At 42.2% G+C, this 18,998-nt stretch overlaps 1 protein-coding gene across 1 annotated transcript; it reads right to left on the bottom strand.

Annotated features, from left to right (window-relative positions):
• Positions 1-3,897: 3,897 nt before the first annotated feature.
• Positions 3,898-17,116, bottom strand: LOC119891575 (AP-3 complex subunit mu-2-like). The gene is made up of 9 exons (XM_038703335.1): positions 17,024-17,116; positions 15,212-15,489; positions 14,947-15,118; positions 13,882-14,019; positions 10,355-10,440; positions 9,969-10,102; positions 9,603-9,810; positions 9,272-9,416; positions 3,898-5,557 (listed from the first exon to the last, which is right to left on the bottom strand). Exons 2-9 carry the CDS (start codon positions 15,482-15,484, stop codon positions 5,457-5,459), a joined length of 1,257 nt encoding a protein of 418 aa, XP_038559263.1. The 5' UTR covers positions 15,485-15,489; positions 17,024-17,116; the 3' UTR covers positions 3,898-5,456.
• Between the last annotated feature and the right edge of the window lie 1,882 nt (positions 17,117-18,998).

Here is an 18,998-nt window from a genome sequence, read left to right as displayed (position 1 = left end):
TCTGTGAAGATTCTCAGTCATCTGGGTCATAAGAGATCCAAGGTGGGTTCAAACCAAGGGCAACTGGACTTATTGAAGATACACTGAAAGCGCTCGTCTTCGAGTTTCTTCAACCAGGTCCAGCCGCCCTTGGTTTTACCCCTCCTTGGATTCCTAGTGTGACTGGACACGAAGGCATTTGTGTGTGTCTGTGGAAAACTAAATAAATGTGTATTTAATGGTGATTTCTGATTATGTGCAAATTTATATTATACTCGTCAAATAAATATGTCTGGTTGTGGGGTTGGTACGATATGCGTATCCTACCGCACCGCAGGCCTCAGGGTAAGTGGCCATTGTTCTAAAACTGTGTGACTAAGAAAGTTTGATAAGATAGGGAGCAACTATGGTCCAGAACGCAGTCATAGGTTCTCCCAGCATGTAACCTATACGTACAGCCCATCAGACTGTGCTTTAATCATGCTGTAGGTGCCTAAAGCAACAGGCATAAGGTCAACTAAGAAAGAAAGATGAATACATGTAAAAACCAATAGCTTTTCATATTACATTTATCACACTGACCAAATATTATCTTGTCAGGTGCCACTTCATGACCCTGCATGTACTTTATTAGTTGGTATAATTGACTGTGTAGCATTTGGTAATACTACTAGATGCTTTCCTCTGAATTATCGTTCGGTCTGACACCCCTGGTTGCTGTCTGGATACTGTCTGGTTTCCAAACACAGCTGTCAGTGGCGTGCATCCAGTTGGCTCACAGCCACACAGGCCTACGTGAGCAGGTTGAGAAGATGCTGCGTTTTAATGGCAAAGCCCACATGGATGGGAGCGGGGGCTTATGTGTCCCTGAATGAAAGACGGGGTGGGGGGATAAGTTGATGGCAGGGACAGTGCTCTTTGTCTTGCGGTCACACGCTCCAGTCAACCGTCAATAAAGTGAATTGTGCTGAGAAAATGCAATGTTTCTGTGCTTTTGACTGGTTTCACAGCCTGTACTGAACATGTTTTTCTACGAAGTCAACAGCAATGCAGTCGAGGCTAAAAGCCCCCTAAATTAGATTTACCATCAAGTATTTAGGCTCTACTTTAACATTACTAAGTGATCAGTGGTCGTTCAAGGCGGGAAAATCACAAAATGGCTTTTTTTTATTGCGATAAAAAAAGATTGTTACTAAATTTGTGTTTGTGGTTGTTTTGTTTTCTGGCTGTCAGCACAAAACCAACTGCAACTTTGTATAAATAATAAAAGAGTTGTTCAGTAACAAAGTATAACTGTGAAAAACACTTGGACTAACCAGTTATTTAAAAGAACACCCACATTTTTGTCACATTATTTACAGCATTTAGCTTTAGCAGAATATCACTGTTGCTTCACCGCAAATGATTTTTGTACATGTAGGCAACCAAACTTCTTCTTAGTTTGGATGGTGTAGCCTCATGTTTGGAGTATTTGGTGTGAGGATGAAACCAGCAGTTCCTACACCTGTCCACTTTGAAGCTTTAGCGCAGAGTTAAGGCAAAGCTACAGGTAAAGTTAGCTTGATGGCCAGTGTGCCTCAATAGAAACAGAAGAGTAAATAAAATCGGGCGCCACTTTATATTATTATAATAACACTGAATGCAGGACACTCAGGTGTCTTGGTTTTCCCTCCACTACTTGGCTAAAACTGTGACTACTGCAACATCATGCATCAGATAACCAACGACAACGCTGCAGGGACATTACATTTAGATTAGCTCCACATCAATGCATTTATTTTGCTTTGCTTTTAAAGGACAGATGTGCAGTTGCATCGCAGTAACAGCAGCACGCGCTCTGCCGACTCCGCACGTGGTTCAGCTAATCAACACTTTCCGTGGCGGGACCCCGGCGGCCCCGCGGTCTGCCACTGTTGTTACTGTTACTGTATGTCCACGTGGGGACCGACGGGGGGGGGAGTAAACCAGCCCTGCGGGGAGCCCGGCCCTGTCAGCCCACTCCAATCAAAGCGATCAGATAAAAACAAGCATCCTTAGATTTACATTAAGATAATGCTCATTATCTGCAGCAGGATACACAAAACACATGAGGGCCCCCGAGTGGGGACACTGGGCTAATTACTGTAGGTGACAAAAACAGCACTTTCCCCGGCGCCAACACACATTTTCATTTACATCCACGTGACAGTCCCACTCTGTTGCAAAGCTAAACAGAAGTCTCACTATATTTGAGTAAAAGCATTAATCACGACACCTATAAATACCTTAACGCATCTTCAAGCTGTCTGATATTTCAACTTTATCTAAATAACGCAGCTCTGAAACTTCTTATTACGCGCAGTTCTGCAAGCAAACACATATTAGTGGGTTTACTAATTAGTTATTAGCCACCACTGCATCCATGCATGCACAGGGGAAGAGTTCACAATGAGGAGAGAGAGAGAGAACCTACCACCCCGCGATGAATGGCTCTTTAAATGCCTGCAGATTCATCTGAACGGCAGCCTTCAAAAGCAAAGGGAAAAATAAAGTTCAGAAGCTCTTGGACAGCAAAATAAAAGTATGTGCGAGCTAAAAATGCGCACACAAAATATTGTTGTTTTTTTTAACTTCAAAAAATTATACACACATGGGGAAAGGGAGGGAAAAGTTCAAGCCTGGTGACATAAGTGACTTCAAGCTGCTGTCTGGTCGACGGTAAGAACGAGAGAGAGAGAGAGGTTTAGGTTGTGTCTATAGGGGGGGGGGTTAAAGTCATCAGTAAATTATGGAGTGGAGTCCTGCCAGCTGGAGCAAGGCAGGGAGGGTGACATCATACAATGGGGACGTGGGGGTTAAAAGTGGCCCCGGTGATGTGGAGTTTCAGAGGCATTTTCTAAGGTCACAAACTCTCCTGTTGATGCTGTGATGCCATTTAAAGTGGTAGCTTTAATGTCAAAGTATAGGTTGTGATCAGAGTCATGTGATGTCATGAGTTAAAACCAGATGTTGTGACATCATAAGGGCGTAGAGGGTCAGTGCCCCCCTCCTCCTCCTCCTCCTCCCCTCCTGGACACATTTGGCCTGTTGCTCTGTTCAGATGAAGCGCAGCAGTGGCCCCAGCTGACAGAGTTCAGCTATCTCCTTATGATCCACACACACCACCCTCAGCTGCAGAGAGGTGGTGAAAGGGAGGGAGGTTTCGATAAAGACATGCTTCAAATCCCTCAAGACAAAAATAAATTCCACTGGCCGAACAATATCTTGTTAAATGACTGCAAATACGCAGCGCTGGAAGTTATGGTGGAAAATGTAAATCAGACGCAGGGACTCCACTCCATGCATCGTAACGCGGAGGACTGCACCGATTTACTGCATATGAAGTTTTAAAACGGAACAGAAACCTTTGTGGTTTCATTCTGCCCATTATTCTGGCTGTACCCTGCAGATGGTTGCGTGTAATCAAACTTCTCAGATGGGAGTCCCCCGAGTTCACAAAGTAATCTGACTGAGGTATTTGAGGTTCTGTCACATGAAAACATTTGTGCGTTTCACTGGGAAATCAGTGAATGAAAGTGACCAAAAATGTTAGTTAATACATTATTATTATTTTATCAAAAGGAGATCACGTACGTGTGCGGTTTGGTTAAAGAGAGTTCAGAGATACAGTAGTTTGGGGGGAAACTAGTCTGACGTTATGTCTAACAGCTACTGTTGAGTGTCTGTCTGCCCATAATCCCATATCTGAGGGGAGGACTTTGAAAACTCCTAGGGTAAAGCATCTCACCATGTCTCTGTGTACATTTACATAAGTACTAATACGTTACATATTACATTAGCATATGCCTAAAAACTGCAACAATACACATCTGTTGAAATATTGGGAACTGAAATGAACAGGACAGTATGACACATTGAATAATCATTGTTAACGCTCAGTTATAACACATCACATCTTTATTTTTACACCGTTATAACACTCCATTGGAGGCTGTTTAACAAACACACACAAAATGCAAACCGTCACCGTTCCCTCAGGAGGTAGTTGGCCATTACACCGGAACACATAACTGAATATATTCTTTTTAATTTGAGTTTTTAAATAGATAATTATACTGTTTCTGCAGTGAGAATTTGGATCACAGCGTTCAGCACCAAACTGACAGGAGCAAAAATCTTTTTCTATATGTTGAGAACAAAAAAAAGGGAGGAGGAAATTACTGTTTGGTCATAATCGGGTTAAATAACAAGCAGCTGTAGAGTTAACACGTTTAAGAATTTAATGCCAGTATGCAGAAATGGGAATCATTTTACACACGACATGACATTAGCACACAGATCCTTTGTTTTGTTTCATAAATAATAATTCAAGTTGACAACAACAGGTGAGCCATGTACCTGAAATTCTCCCAGAAACCTTTGTGGTAATAAAACAGCTTCGGTCACTCAGCATCCATCTCAAATGCATCACAAAGGAAACGTTAGTACCAGCAGATGTGAAAGTGCATGACTGAGGATGGCGTCAGTGTGCTGACTCCAGCGCTGCAGAACAAATCATCACATTTTCGCAAAGAGGAGCGCAAGAACGGAACGAACAGAAAAGCAAAGAGATAAACTCTGGAAAAGGAAGCAGAAAAACTGGACAGAGGAAGAGAAATACAGGTATAGAGAAAAGAATCTGTAAATGTGGGATCCTTTAAGATGCTGCTCATTTTTACTTGTAGGTTTGTTTTTAGAATTGATGCTTATCTGTCCCACTGATTTATAGCCGTTACAGCACATCCACCCCATCACCCCCCAGTAGTCCCTTGACTCAGTTTGGTGCACTACTGTGCTGCAAGACAACGCTGTTCATCTCGCAGACGCCTTTGATGTGGAAAAATGCTGATTTCCTGTCACACTATACAGCTCATGCTGCCACAATGTATTATGGGGGAAGATCTACTCTGATATGCTATTAGTCCGATATCCAATAGCTCGTGCCAAACAGTCACCAGCACACATCTATCCAGACAAACAGATCACTTTCAAACCGAATACCTGCAGCTGAAACCGTACAGCAGCAGACTGCAGCCTGTTTGTTAGAGATGGAAATTTATGTCTGAACATGACGGAGCCTGGAGTGACACAAACTGGCCCGTACTTGTCACGTCTTGGGATTGGTTTTGATTGAAATGATGGGTGAAAAATGCTGTTGCCAGTACACACATTTTATTTTATATCTCAGGAGAAATCTATCTTGGGATTGCTTGGGTTTGGCCTGCGTTCAGCTTGGACGGAGATGTGGAAACTCTCCACACTCCATCAAAGCTCAGGCCAGTTTTCTGGACATTACTGGACGTTTCTATGTGCATTGGTCCTTTCTTTACTGCTACAAGGAGCCTCTGATATCTGTGAGAAATCCTGAAATGCATATACACAGGGAATGTACCAACTCCCCATCCCCCCCCCCCTCAGTCTCGTGGTGGTTTGGTCCTGTGGTCACAGAGCAGCAGTCTTTATGTCCGCACCTGGAACTTGCCAGCCTTCGTCATGTACTTGATGCCTTTGAAAGGTTTGTACTTCTCACCGTACATGTCCAGTCGATTCACCTTCAGCCCTGTTGAAACACAGAAATGCCAATCATTTCTCTGCACACATGGCTCTGGAGCTGTGGAGTCTGGATCTGTGGCTGCGGGTCGCCTGCTGCCCCCGTGTTCCTGCTCGACACCCTCTACTGCAGCGACTGTTGTCGCTGGTCTTATTGTTATTATAATCATTAACATTACGATGGTTACCATTAACACTATTATAAATATCTGTACCATTTTTCATTTAGTTTATAGCAACATTACCTTCGCTGTCTGTACCTCTGTGTGTATATTGTGTAGTCTCTCTCTCTCTCTCTCTCTCTCTCTCTCTTTCACTCTCTTCTCTCTCTCTTTCTCTCTCTCTCTCTCTCTCACCCCAACCGGTCGAGGCAGATGGCCGCCCACCCTGAGCCATGGTTCTGCTCGAGGTTTCTGCCTCTTAAAAGGAAGTTTTTCCTTGCCTCTGTCGCCTAGTGCTGCTCTTGGTGGGAACTGTTGGGCTTCTGTAAATATCATCACAGAGTACGGTCTAGACCTGCTCTTTTATGAAAAGCGCTGTGAGATAACTGTTGTTGTGATTTGGCGCTATATAAATAAAATTGAATTGAAATTGAATTGAATTGGTGTGATGAGCACATCACCTTGAGTTTTTGGACAAGAACAGATCTGGTTTAAATGTTTGAGGATGACTCAGAGTGATGATGTTTAAGATGCGGGCCTTCCAGAGAGATTTGATTAGGCTACAGCAGCTACATGAAGTATCAGCATGAGGTTTCTACACCGCCTGGATCCAACATCAACAGCGCAGAGCATCTGATATTCCCAAGAAGATAAACCTGGTCAAATCTGAAAACCCCATGTGGTCGTTCAGCACGTAGCACTTTAACTTCCAGAATCCTTAAAGACTCTTTAAACCGTCTGGATGAAAAAATATTCTGTCTGAAGCGCAATTAAAAGTTTATCCTAATCAAACAAAGATATTAGCTGTGCTATGTGAACAAACCATTAATAATTAGCTCATTCTAGGACATACAAGTCACTTCATGCTACCTTCATGCTACCCTGGGCATAAACCTTGAAGCAGATGGCCTACTCCGTAGTTACAGAACATTTAGAAAAAAGAAATACAGACGAAGAACCACACCAGATTTTATTTTGCATGGACCAATAATGAGCTGGGACTGTTTCTGAACCTAACACGGGAGTTAAAAGCGGCTGTGGCGGCGGAAAACAGACTGGATGTTGTCGCAAAGTAATCTGCGTACATGTGTAGGCTACAAGTGTTGTTTGCACGGTTCAAAATGTTTTAATAAAAATACCAAAACTAAAGCTCTGTCAGTAGCATCGTGTTTCTGCTTTGCATGACTGATGAGACCCAATCAGAGAACCAAGCGTGAGCGTCTGCGTTTCTAAAGTTTTAAAACAAAAAAACGGGGTCAGTGTTTTCAAACTTCTCCGTTTTAGGTCTTCGTTTTTGCCGTTTTAGGGAGATGCAAACGTAGCAAAAGGTCTCTGTTTAAAAACAACAACGCAGTAGTATGGATGGGGCCTAAAATCAAATCTGTAATGAAAGAAACTTGAAAGAGTCTTTGAGGATTCTGGCGATCTCTTCAGAACAGCAACATTTGTTCTTAAATTTTAACTTTTAGGAAAGTCAGATTAGGACTGCAAGTCAAAATTAACAGTAATACTTGAAAAGGGGCTAGTATAAAACCGCAAAATAAAACAGACAATGCATCAAATGCGTGCTAGTCATATGGCTTTCCATGTTGTGAAATTAGGATTTTAGGAAGAAGAGTCAAATATCAGGGTCTGCTGACTAAGCCACGTCACTCTATTGCTGGAGATTATCATTAAAGCAAATATAATATATATGTAAATACATTAAGATGAAAACGAGTACTTATGTGTATTAAAAGTTAACACTGCTGTAAGAAACTATTATACTTGAGAATAACTGTTAATGGGAAGTCATGTAAGGAGGAGTCTTTCTTGCATTTGGCGCCATCTAGTGGTGATTGTGTCACAGTGCTCACTGCATAGGACAGTCAGGTGGTTATCAGCTGAGCAGGCTATGTGATGAAAGCTTTGTGTGTGTGTGTGTTGCAAGTACAACGAAGTGAGCCATTAAAATACCAAACTAGAAACACCATCTAGCGCTCCTTTAGTAAAGTAATGACCTCAGCAGAAAACCCTTGATCAAATTAAATGTAAGTAGCGCTGCTCTAAGGCCTCTGCTTGCTGGGAATAAAAATCCACATTTGAAAGTTTTCTTGTTCAAAAGCAGGATTATCCTCAGCCTAGATGAGTAATTAGTATTAGGATATTATGTTAGTATCTGAATAAACTATGACATTATCATTAGTATTTAATATTAGTGCATAATGTTATCATTAGGCAGACATACAGCAGTCGTATCCATCAGCATTTCAGTAGTTTTTGTATCATTAAACCAGAAACAGATCTGACTTGTGGTTCGTCTCTAAGCTAATCAAACATAAACTCATTTGCAACTGATGCAACGGCAGAAACAGCAGCAGCACCAACAGAAACGTCTGTAATTTTGAGGCCCTTTGCTGCACCTGCCTTGAGCGACTTTTCAGCACTACTTTTGCATTTTTTTGGATGTTTTTTTTTAGCAAATGTGCATTTTTGATGCACGTGACAATGACTGCACTAGTGCTTTAGGTCCGCGCTTCAACCGTTTCATTATGTTCTGATGTGGAGTGTGTGATTTGACTGACATCAATCACACTAAAAACAGCCCCGCCTCCCCGCCTGGGCCAGTAACCACACACTAAGTACAGGTCGGTCGATCAAGGCTCATAACCAATCGATTTTCAACAACGTTTTTTTGTCTCTAATTTAACACAATGTGGTTTATCGGCCCAATTGTCCAGCGAGCGGTGCTCCTGATTGCCGGTCGGCCCTGTGGTGGGGGCTCAGATCACATTATTCTCCATTCAAAATATAAAACAATGTGACTCTGACTGAAACGGACCAGAGCCAGCTGCCAGGCAGGTTAGCGACTTTATCCTGTCAGTTTCTCTCTTTACAAAGACAAGTGTTGCAGTATGAGAGTCCCACCTGAAGAGAGGCTGTGAAGTCTTCATGTTACGCGATACGAGAACCACATGCAACATTATTTATAAAACTGGGTCGGACTTGATGAATTTCGCGCGAGGAGGAAACACATGTGTTAACGTCAGATTTTCTAAATAAGGCGTCTATACAGGATGGAAATAAGATTAATTGGATTATATTCACAGAAAGTATAAAAACATGTTACATGTGTCCATTAAAAGGAAATAGACACATGTAATTTACTTTACGGGCCTCGGAGCCCCCCACCATAGTCTCTCCACATCCTGTAGGAAACACTGAGTAAATAGCTCAATTTTACTATTTAATTTATGCAAGGGTAAAAAAAAATGGCAAAATAAATGGACAAAAATGTGAAAGACCTTGTTCGGTATTCAGGAATGTTTTTCATTATATTTGTTTTCGGCTTCGGCCAAGAATTTTCATTCCGGTGCATCTCTATTCAGCAGGACTGTAAACCAGGCGAAAAACTATTCCTACAAGAAATTAAGGAATTCCTGAAAAGAGACAATCATGACTGTGTAAGAGAGAGTGTGTGTGTGTGTGTGTGTGTGTGTGTGTGTGTGTGTGTGTGTGTGTGTGTGTGTGTGTGTGTGTGTGTGTGTGTGTGTGTGTGTGTGTGTGTGCGTGTGTGTGCGTACCTGAGATGGCCATCTGTTGGATCTTGAACTGGATGTTGATGGTGGGGTTCTCGTCAGGTTTGGAGGCACCCGCCTGCAGGCTCATGGTGCCTTTCAGACTGGGAAGCTTCTGCGGGTTGATCTTACCAACATCCCACGACAACAACTAGCCAAAAACACAAAACATCAAGACGGCAACAATGAGATCTCAAAGAAGGTCACATGATCAAAGCAAATTGTGGCGTGTATGAGGACCGTTCCACGTAACAAACCTGACCCTCAGCTGTAGTTTTTCAGCCCTATGTTCATGTACACTTCACGTCTTCCTTCTATAAAACACACTTCTAAGTACCTTTGTGACTGGGTCAAAGGTGTACGTTCCCTGGGAGGGGTTGAGGTTGGCGTTGAGGACGCCCCGGGGGAGCTGGCTGCTGACTAGGACAGACTCCACGGCCTTGCCCATGGTCTGTTTGGGTCCCAGGGTCAAGTCAAAACGCCCTTGGGAGCTTCCCTCCCGGAAGGTGATGTTGTGCTTGACGTACACCGGGATCGCCACCAGGCTGCAGAAGAAGCGGGTCAACAAACAACACATGAGCCAGCGGTGCAGCGTATGTTTTTTTTTTTAACTAATGTTATGTGACGTTGGATAAAATGCCGACGGGTGTTTCATCTTTATGTTTTGCCATAATAAAGTTAACGGAGTGAAGAAAGCACTGACTTCTGAGAGCTGACGTGGTAGGAGAGCAACCGGAAGTTTCCATCAGGGGGGATGAAGGAGAGGATTCGCTCAGCTTCCCAGCGCTTGAACCGAACACACGGGTGGAAGCTGACGTCATCCAGCAGCCGAGGATTCTGGGAGAGAGAGGGACCGGGATGGTTTGTATTTCCGGCCGTTTAAACAATGTTTACCTCGTGGGCTAATTCAAAGCCTTTCCGAAGACACGTCTGCGAGTTCTCACCCCAGAGATTCATTTGATACTCTTTAGATTTGACTTGCAATCATGTATGTATTTACCAAAATGTTCTGTGTGGATCCACTGAACACATAAAAAAAGGCGCTGGTCCAGTTATTGACATTACACAAGAAGAAAAGAGGAATCTCACCATGAATGAGAGAGTGAGGTCGGGCATGCCCGTCAGTTTCACACAGGCATCAATAACTCCCTGAATTTCTGCTGTGATAGTGGAGCCTGAGAGGGGGGGGGGTCAGGAGATGATGGGAGACATTGCAGAAAGCAAAAAAACATTAATGAACAACAAAACAGTTTTGAAAGCAGACGCTAGTAACTGTGGAGTGTTTGTGAACCCGGGCTGCTGCGGTAAGGACTCAATCCTTGTGGTACGCGCTTTACATTTGCAACTCTGTGTCACAAGTCAAGAAAGTTGCTGTTTTGTAGTAAAATTGTACAAGTTTCTCTCAGTGACTGCAGCCAACGCCAAAGAGCTTCCAGGTGAAGATGATGTGATCAAAAGGACCAGGAGTCGTTGGATTAAACTCACCAGTGGCCTCTACTACGCAGGGAGTTCAACCTACTCAGAGTTAACTCGGGGTTATCAGGCAAACTCAGGGTTGACAGGTCGGTGTTAACTTAATTAGAGTTGGTGCGCGTTCGTATAAAGGGGCGTGTTCGGCCGTGCAGACAGCGCACGCGCCGTATTTTCCCCAGAAGAATGCACGTTGATTGTGTCAGGATATGATGAATGTAAAGACAAGTTAACGGCTAAATCTAATATCGTGGCGGCTGACAAAGCCAGGGAGGCTTGTTGGCATCGCATTGAGTAAATTTGTAATTATCTTCACAGTGTTCGTATCTTAGGCTAATTCTCTATTATGTATTTTATGGGCTCTTCTTTTATGTGCAATATGATAAATCCGTAAAGGTACGACTGCACATAAGTTCCATTGTAATAGAAAAAAAAAAAAGGAGCCGGCGGAGAGGGGTAATAATCCGAGACAGAATTTAATTTCCAAGATTAATCTACAAGTAAAAATCTTGAATATTCTCTGATATTACAGTCATACGTTTGTGAGAGACACTTCACTTTGCAAGGCTGCAACATCACACACACGTCTGCATGCAGTGGAAAGTTATATTAGACTTTGCAATCAGATTTAGCAGTGAGGAAATAATCATGAGTATTTAGCCCACAACACTTTATTATCATGCACCTTGGAGACTTTGCTGCGGCGTATTCAGAAGAAAACACCAGAGAGATTTTGGATTTTTTTTTTTTTTTCTTTCACACTTTCATCCAAGATATTTTTTCTCGGTTTATTAACCCTCATAAAATAATCAATCTAAATATGTGAAAATATTTATCAATGAAGATCTGTCTTGTTAATTAGGCAAATTAAGCTGTTTGAACGTAATGCTGTTGTGTTAAAAACAACTTCATTTCAGCTGCAGCCCCAGTGAAACAAGTCAGGATCAAACCTTAAAATATTTTATCAAGCGGTGTGTATTAATATCCTGCTTCTCATCATCAACACCGAGTACAGATGTGGAGTGTGTGGTCCACGTAGACAGGGTCACCTCGAGTTCACCACGAACATATAACCTGCTCCCGGCTGTTTAGAGATTCAGCGTTAATTTCCATGGCAACAGACCTCGTGTAACACCGATCCACCTTTTCGTAGTGCGAGTTAATCGGGAACTTACACCCGACGTCACAGAGTTACCCGAGTAAGCCAGTGACCTCACTACGTAGTACAGGCCACTGGTGAAATCCATTTGTGCGTGGAACATAGCTAAGTTGCCTAGCTAGCAGCAAGCAAGCAATGAATGTTAGCTTAGCATTACAGCGCTAACATGTTGGTGACGTACAGTTCAGGCCAAAAGTTTGGACACACCTTCTCATTCAATGCGTTTCCTTTATTTTCATGACTATTTACATTGTAGATTCTCACTGAAGGCGTCAAAACTATGAATGAACACATAAAAGTGTGAAATAACTAAAACATGTCTTATATTCTAGTTTCTTCAAAGTAGCCAGCCTTTTGCTCTGATTACTGCTTTGCACACTCTTGGCATCCTCTTGATGAGCTTCAAGAGGTAGTCTCCTGAAATGGTTTTCCAACAGTCTTGAAGGAGTTCCCACAGATGCTCACCCCAAACCAACTCGACTGGGTTCAGGTGCGGTGACTGTGGAGGCCAGGTCATCTGGCGCAGCCCTCCATCACTCTCCTTCTTGGTCAAACAGCCCTTACACAGCCTGGAGGTGTGTTTGGGGTCACTGTCCTGTTGAAAACTAAATGATGGTCCAACTAAACGCAAACCGGATGGGATGGCATGTCGCTGCAGGACGCTGTGGTAGCCGTGCTGGTTCAGTATGCCTTCAATTTTGAATAAATCCTCCACAGTGTCACCAGCAAAGCACCCCCACACCATCGCACCTCCTCCTCCTCCTCCTCCTCCTCCTCCATGCTTCACGGTGGGAACCAGGCATGTAGAATCCATCCGTTCACCAAGACACGGCACAAAGCACAGATTTCCACTGGTCTAATGTCCATTCCTTGTGTTTCTTGGCCCAAACAAATCTCTCCTGCTTGTTGCTTCTCCTTAGCAGCGGTTTCCCAGCAGCTACTTAACCATGAAGCCCTGATTCGCAAAGTCTCCTCTTAACAGTTGTTCTAGTCTGCTGCTAGAACTCTGTGCGGCGTTCAGCTGGTCTCTAATCTGAGCTGCTGTTAACCTGCGATTTCTGAAGCTGGTGACTCGGATGAACTTCTCCTCAGCAGCAGAGGTGACTCTTGGTCTTCCTTTCCTCGGTCCTCATGTGAGCGCTCGATGGTTTTTGCGACTGCACTTGGGGACACATTCAAAGTTTTTGCAGTTTTCCGGACTGACTGGCCTTCATTTGTTAAAGTAATGACGGCCACTCGTTTCCCTTCACTTAGCTGATTGGTTCTTGCCATAATATGATTTCTAACAGTTGTCCGATAGGGCTGTCGGCTGTGTATCAACCTGACTTCTGCACGACACATCTGATGGTCCCAACCCCGTTAATAAGGGGGAAAACTCCACTAATTAACCCTGACAAGGCACACCTGTGAAGTGAAAACCATTTCAGGCGACACCGAGGGTTTGCAGCGCTATCTAAAAAGCAAAGGGTGGCTACTTTGAAGAAACTAGAATATAAAGACATGTTTTCAGTTATTTCACACTTTTTTGTAAAGTACATAATTCCACATGTGTTCATTCACAGTTTTGACGCCTTCAGTGAGAATCTATAATGTAAATAGTCTTGAAAATAAAGAAAACGCATTGAATGAGAAGCTGTGTCCAAACTTTTGGCCTGTACTGTAGTTCACACTAAACTAAATGTACTTCACTTTACTTAATAAATTTGACGAACATCAAGTGTGTAATTCAGGGCTCAATTCAAACAGGATCAAAACATTACTTGACTCTTATATTTTATAAAATAAGGTCCCATGGGGCAGTAGGAAGGGACTTTGGCTCTCTATAAGGCTGTCAACATCAACCAGGTGAGCTACCTGATAACTGATGTTTTATCCTGTTCAGTATTTTTTTTCCTCACCAATTTCTTGACAAAGTCCAACAGCAATCAGTAACCTTAAGAGAAATGTAGTCACGACTAACAGAGTGGCTGAATAAAGTGCAATTTACCCGACTTATCGATGATAGCATCGATCTCCTCCACCACGTCAAAATAGGCTTCATTGTTGGTGTACTTGACTCCGGTCCGTCTCCATGGCACCACTGACAGCTGGCCTGTAGGGAGCTGCTCGCCGACGTTGGTGCTGCCTGGAACACAGACGTTAACCAAATGAAGAACAACAACATTTACACGACACACAGACACGAGACTGCTGCAGTGGTTCCTGCCATAACTCAGACGATTATCTTGTTATGATTCAATGCAGTGTTGTTTTTGTTGCATTCGAGACTTTATACACATTATACGTATTATCTGAAACGGGATCTTGGCTTGCCGTCTATGAACAAAACATTCGTGTTAAAGCTCTTGGTTTGAATGGATGTGTTGTCTAATTACAAGTGCACACACAGCACATGACGTCAACAGCAATCCCTGAAAACCCAGTTCTTTTTTTTTTTTGCATATAAAAAGCTAACAGGAGTTTGAAGCTAAGCACAACACCTTAACATGCCACTGTGTAAACACCTGTACAACTTGATGTAATAACTGTTCAACATAGAGTGACGTAAGTGTAAATGGGACTAATTTGTCCAGCAACCATAGACCGTATAAAAGAAGTGGACTTTGCCGGCTGTTGGATTGTGGACTACCGTTTTAAAGCCTCGAGTTTGGCATTTTGGCTCTCGCCAGCTTGGTTTTGTGGAACCAGACGTGATCGGAAGTGACCATATTTGGACGAGAGCGTGGCACTAGCTAGCATGGTTAGCAGGGTGGATCCATAATTCATGTTAACTGTCATTTTAACTGGGATGCTGATTTTGGCTAGTGGAAATCAGGCTTAAAATAAAATTTAATGATCGACAGGTTGCCATGTTAGTGACTTATCAACCACAAGGTATTCACGCCCTAAAGCCTTCACCTGCTTTCTGGTCCATAGTTAAAAAGTAACTAGAATAGTTCCCGCTTTCCTAACTAAAATGATATTCTGAACATTTAGTTATCCTCTAAATGACGTGCCCAAACCGTTTTTAATGTTACAGTGCCACTGCGGTTAACATGTAAACTGACTGCACCTGTGATGGTGTTGACCATTGTGCGGAGGATGGTGGGAGGCTTAATGAGCTCTTTGAGGATGTTGGACTCTGTGGCCAGAGGAAAGCCGTTGTCCAGCATCTCCTCCAGTAGTTCATAGACCACTACGACATTGTCCTTAATAGCAGCCTCTGTACACACTCCAAAATAGTCCTGAGAACAAAGAACACTGCAGGGTATTAAACTCAGATATGAGTCACTCAAACCAAAATAAGCATGCATTGAATAATTCAAGGGAGCAAGAACCTGGAACGTGTCGACGACTCTGTGCAGGAACTCAATGACAAACAGCGGCGGCACCTCGCTCTGGATGACTGCGACAAAGTAGATGCGGTGCCTGAGCACGCTGATAAGGTAGTGATGCGGCGTGGGGATCACCGGCGGGACGTTCTCCGGCTCAGTCGCTCGCTCCTGGGCCTCAAAGAAGTAGTCACACACGGAGCGGCTGACCACGCTCTTCCAGTGCTTCTCCAGGAAAATGTCCCCCGAGGCGTTTACTAGGAACAGGCTGTGGATCATTTTGGCTGGAGGCGAATGATAAGAGAAAACAAGAGCACCCGTTCAATTATTCAACGGTGATCTTTTAGGGCATTTTAAAACCTCTAACTGAGCTCAGTCTGTACTTTAACATGTGTTAGGACAGAAAATAAAGTACATGCATACAGAACAGTAATTCCATGCACATCCGCACGTACACGTGACACATTTCTTTGCTGGATAAAAGGGAGTTTTACGCTCTGGTCAAACAACGTCCCTACTTAAACAGCAGAGAATGGGTCTCTGTGCTCAACGCGTGTATGTTATCATCATGTGCACGCAATGAAACAAGCCATTAACCGATTCACTGGCGGATATCTGGCAATTTGAGATGATCTGCATTGAAAAAGTTAGTTTGGAGCCCTAAATGTCCTCCGTCACCGTCGTCTTTTTCGAAACATTAACACATTTCTCCCATACTAAATGACTGCAGATCTAATCTAACACCAATGCTGGCTAAGCGTTAAATATATCTGTTGTTATATTATAGACTAATGCGGCTGAATGACGTCACTTCTGACTAACTGTACCCCCTTCTCCCATGTTCTGAAATCTACAGCAAGGGTGTTCAGACAAACCTTGGAAGAGGTGCCCCCTTACTTTATTTAGTTTCTCTAACATATAGCTCAATATTGCTGTTGGAAATAACTTCAGACAACACCAAACACATAAAAGGTCTGTCCTAAGGCATTTAATAATATATAATAATAATATCTCTATTCTATATGACCTCCTTTTGATAATGTAATATTTTTCCCACTTCCCCAGGAACTGTTTGGCCGCCTCCCACTCTGAGAACCCCTGATCCTGCAGCATAACCCACAGTATGTTTTCTCTTCATTCATTAATAAAACCTCCATCTGAGAGAACACATTACTGGCTAAGATAACATGTAGATTAATTTGCAATCTGCAGGGAATAATGAAATGACTTTTCTTAATACAGGAAAAACCCGTATCGATCGCCCACTAACTGAAACTGAAGATATATATAAATATAATTCACATGTCAATAAAAACTGACGGGGTGTGCAAACTTTTCCACAGCAACACGTGCATGAATGGCTTATGTGAACAAACCTAAATGTCGATTTTGTTTTTCAGGCGCATCGCTCTCTCCACACAGAGAGGCCAGCAGGTATCAGGTGATGCTTTACCTTTACGTTAGTTAGCGTCGACATTACGGCGGCTGAGTAACGTGACACCGGAATAATCATTAAATATGCGGCAGAGATATCCAGTGAAACGCGGGCATTACTCTGCAAGAACATGCTGCACGTGATTATTAACGCATTAAAGCATTAAAGCAGGTAAGTAGATCGCGATGTGGCACGCGAGCAGCTGGAGGCCTCCGTCTCTCCACAGGAGATGCTCCAGCAGACCCTCCTGCTGCCTCGCGGTCTCATGACAGAGGAAAAGCCGCGTCACCTGCTGCACGGGACGCAAATACATCTTTACAAAACGACTGCCTGTAAAATCACAATCTGCCGCTCGAAGCCTTCTGAAATTGCACCTGACTTACCGAAGACAGGGTTTTACGTGTTCGTCTCGCCTTTCGCCCTCCTTTTCTTCCTCGCTGAGAGATTAAACAGCAGCAGCAGCCGTCGTCGCTTCCGTCAGGCGCAGCAGCTCCGGGAGTGAGAAGGGATAGAAAAGCGCAGCGCGCCAATCAGAATGCGAGAAACCTGGAATATCCCGCCTACTTAATACAGCGATAGGTTAATAATGCGGAAGTTGGGGACTCGTGACTTGGCTGCGATTGGACCACGGGGGGAGAGCGACAGTAAACACCAGCACAGCTGCCCGCTGATTGGCCGTAAACGTAGCTGGTCTGACATTTTGTTTCCAGTATCAGATTTCATCTTGTGGATTTTCTCTCCATTCAAACCAATAGATGCCCTGCAACACGGTTCAGATGGGCCTGCAGAGGTGGAACAAGTACTCAGATCTTAGTAGAAATACCACAGTGTAGAAATACTATAAATGTCCCGTATTCAAAATGTTACTTAAAGTAGAAATAAATACTCTGTTACAAGTAAATGTCCTGTATTCAAAGTGTTACTTTAGTAGAAGTACAAATACCACAGTGTAGAAATACTATAAATGTCCCGTATTCAAAATGTTACTTAGTAGAAATAAATACTTGTACATAAATGTCCCGTATTCAAGTGTTACTTTAGTAAAGTAAATACCACAGTGTAGAAATACTATAAATGTCCCGTATTCAAAGTGTTACTTTAGTAAAAGTAGAAATACCACAGTGTAGAAATACTATAAATGTCCCGTATTCAAAGTGTTACTTAGTAGAAGTACAATACACAGTGTAGAAATACTATAAATGTCCCGTATTCAAAATGTTACTTAAAGTAAAATAAATACTCTGTTACAAGTAAATGTCCCGTATTCAAAGTGTTACTTTAGTAGAAGTACAAATACCACAGTGTAGAAATACTATAAATGTCCCGTATTCAAAGTGTTACTTTAGTAAAAGTAGAAATACCACAGTGTAGAAATACTATAAATGTCCCGTATTCAAAGTGTTACTTTAGTAGAAGTACAAATACCACAGTGTAGAAATACTATAAATGTCCCGTATTCAAAGTGTTACTTTAGTAAAAGTAGAAATACCACAGTGTAGAAATACTATAAATGTCCCGTATTCAAAGTGTTACTTTAGTAGAAGTAGAAATACCACAGTGTAGAAATACTATAAAGTCCCGTATTCAAAATGTTACTTTAGTAGAAGTAGAAATACCACAGTGTAGAAATACTATAAATGTCCCGTATTCAAAGTGTTACTTTAGTAAAAGTAGAAATACCACAGTGTAGGAATACTATTAATGTCCCGTATTCAAAATGTTACTTAAAGTAGAAATAAATACTCTGTTACAAGTAAATGTCCTGTATTCAAAGTGTTACTTAAAGTAGATATAAATACTCTGTTACAAGTAAATGTCCTGTATTCAAAGTGTTACTTAAAGTAGATATAAATACTCTGTTACAAGTAAATGTCCTGTATTCAAAATGTTACTTAAAGTAGATATAAATACTCTGTTACAAGTAAATGTCCCGTATTCAATGTTACTTAAAGTAGATATAAATACTCTGTTACAAGTAAATGTCCCGTATTCAAAGTGTTACTTAAAGTAGATATAAATACTCTGTTACAAGTAAATGTCCCGTATTCAAAGTGTTATGCCTAAATAAGTAAAAGTAATATTATCACAGTGTAGAAATACTATAAATGTCCCGTATTCAAAATGTTACTTAAAGTAGAAATAAACTCTGTTACAAGTAAATGTCCTGTATTCAAAGTGTTACTTTAGTAGAAGTACAAATACCACAGTGTAGAAATACTATAAATGTCCCGTATTCAAAATGTTACTTAAAGTAGAAATAAATACTCTGTTACAAGTAAATGTCCTGTATTCAAAGTGTTACTTTAGTAGAAGTACAAATACCACAGTGTAGAAATACTATAAATGTCCCGTATTCAA

This window comes from Micropterus salmoides, unplaced genomic scaffold (genome assembly GCF_014851395.1).
Source record: "Micropterus salmoides isolate LMB-PRFRI ecotype aquatic unplaced genomic scaffold, ASM1485139v1 Ms_hic_scaffold_7, whole genome shotgun sequence".
In the NCBI taxonomy this organism is placed as follows: Eukaryota; Metazoa; Chordata; class Actinopteri; order Centrarchiformes; family Centrarchidae; genus Micropterus; species Micropterus salmoides.
This window is presented reverse-complemented; position numbering and strand designations above follow the sequence as displayed.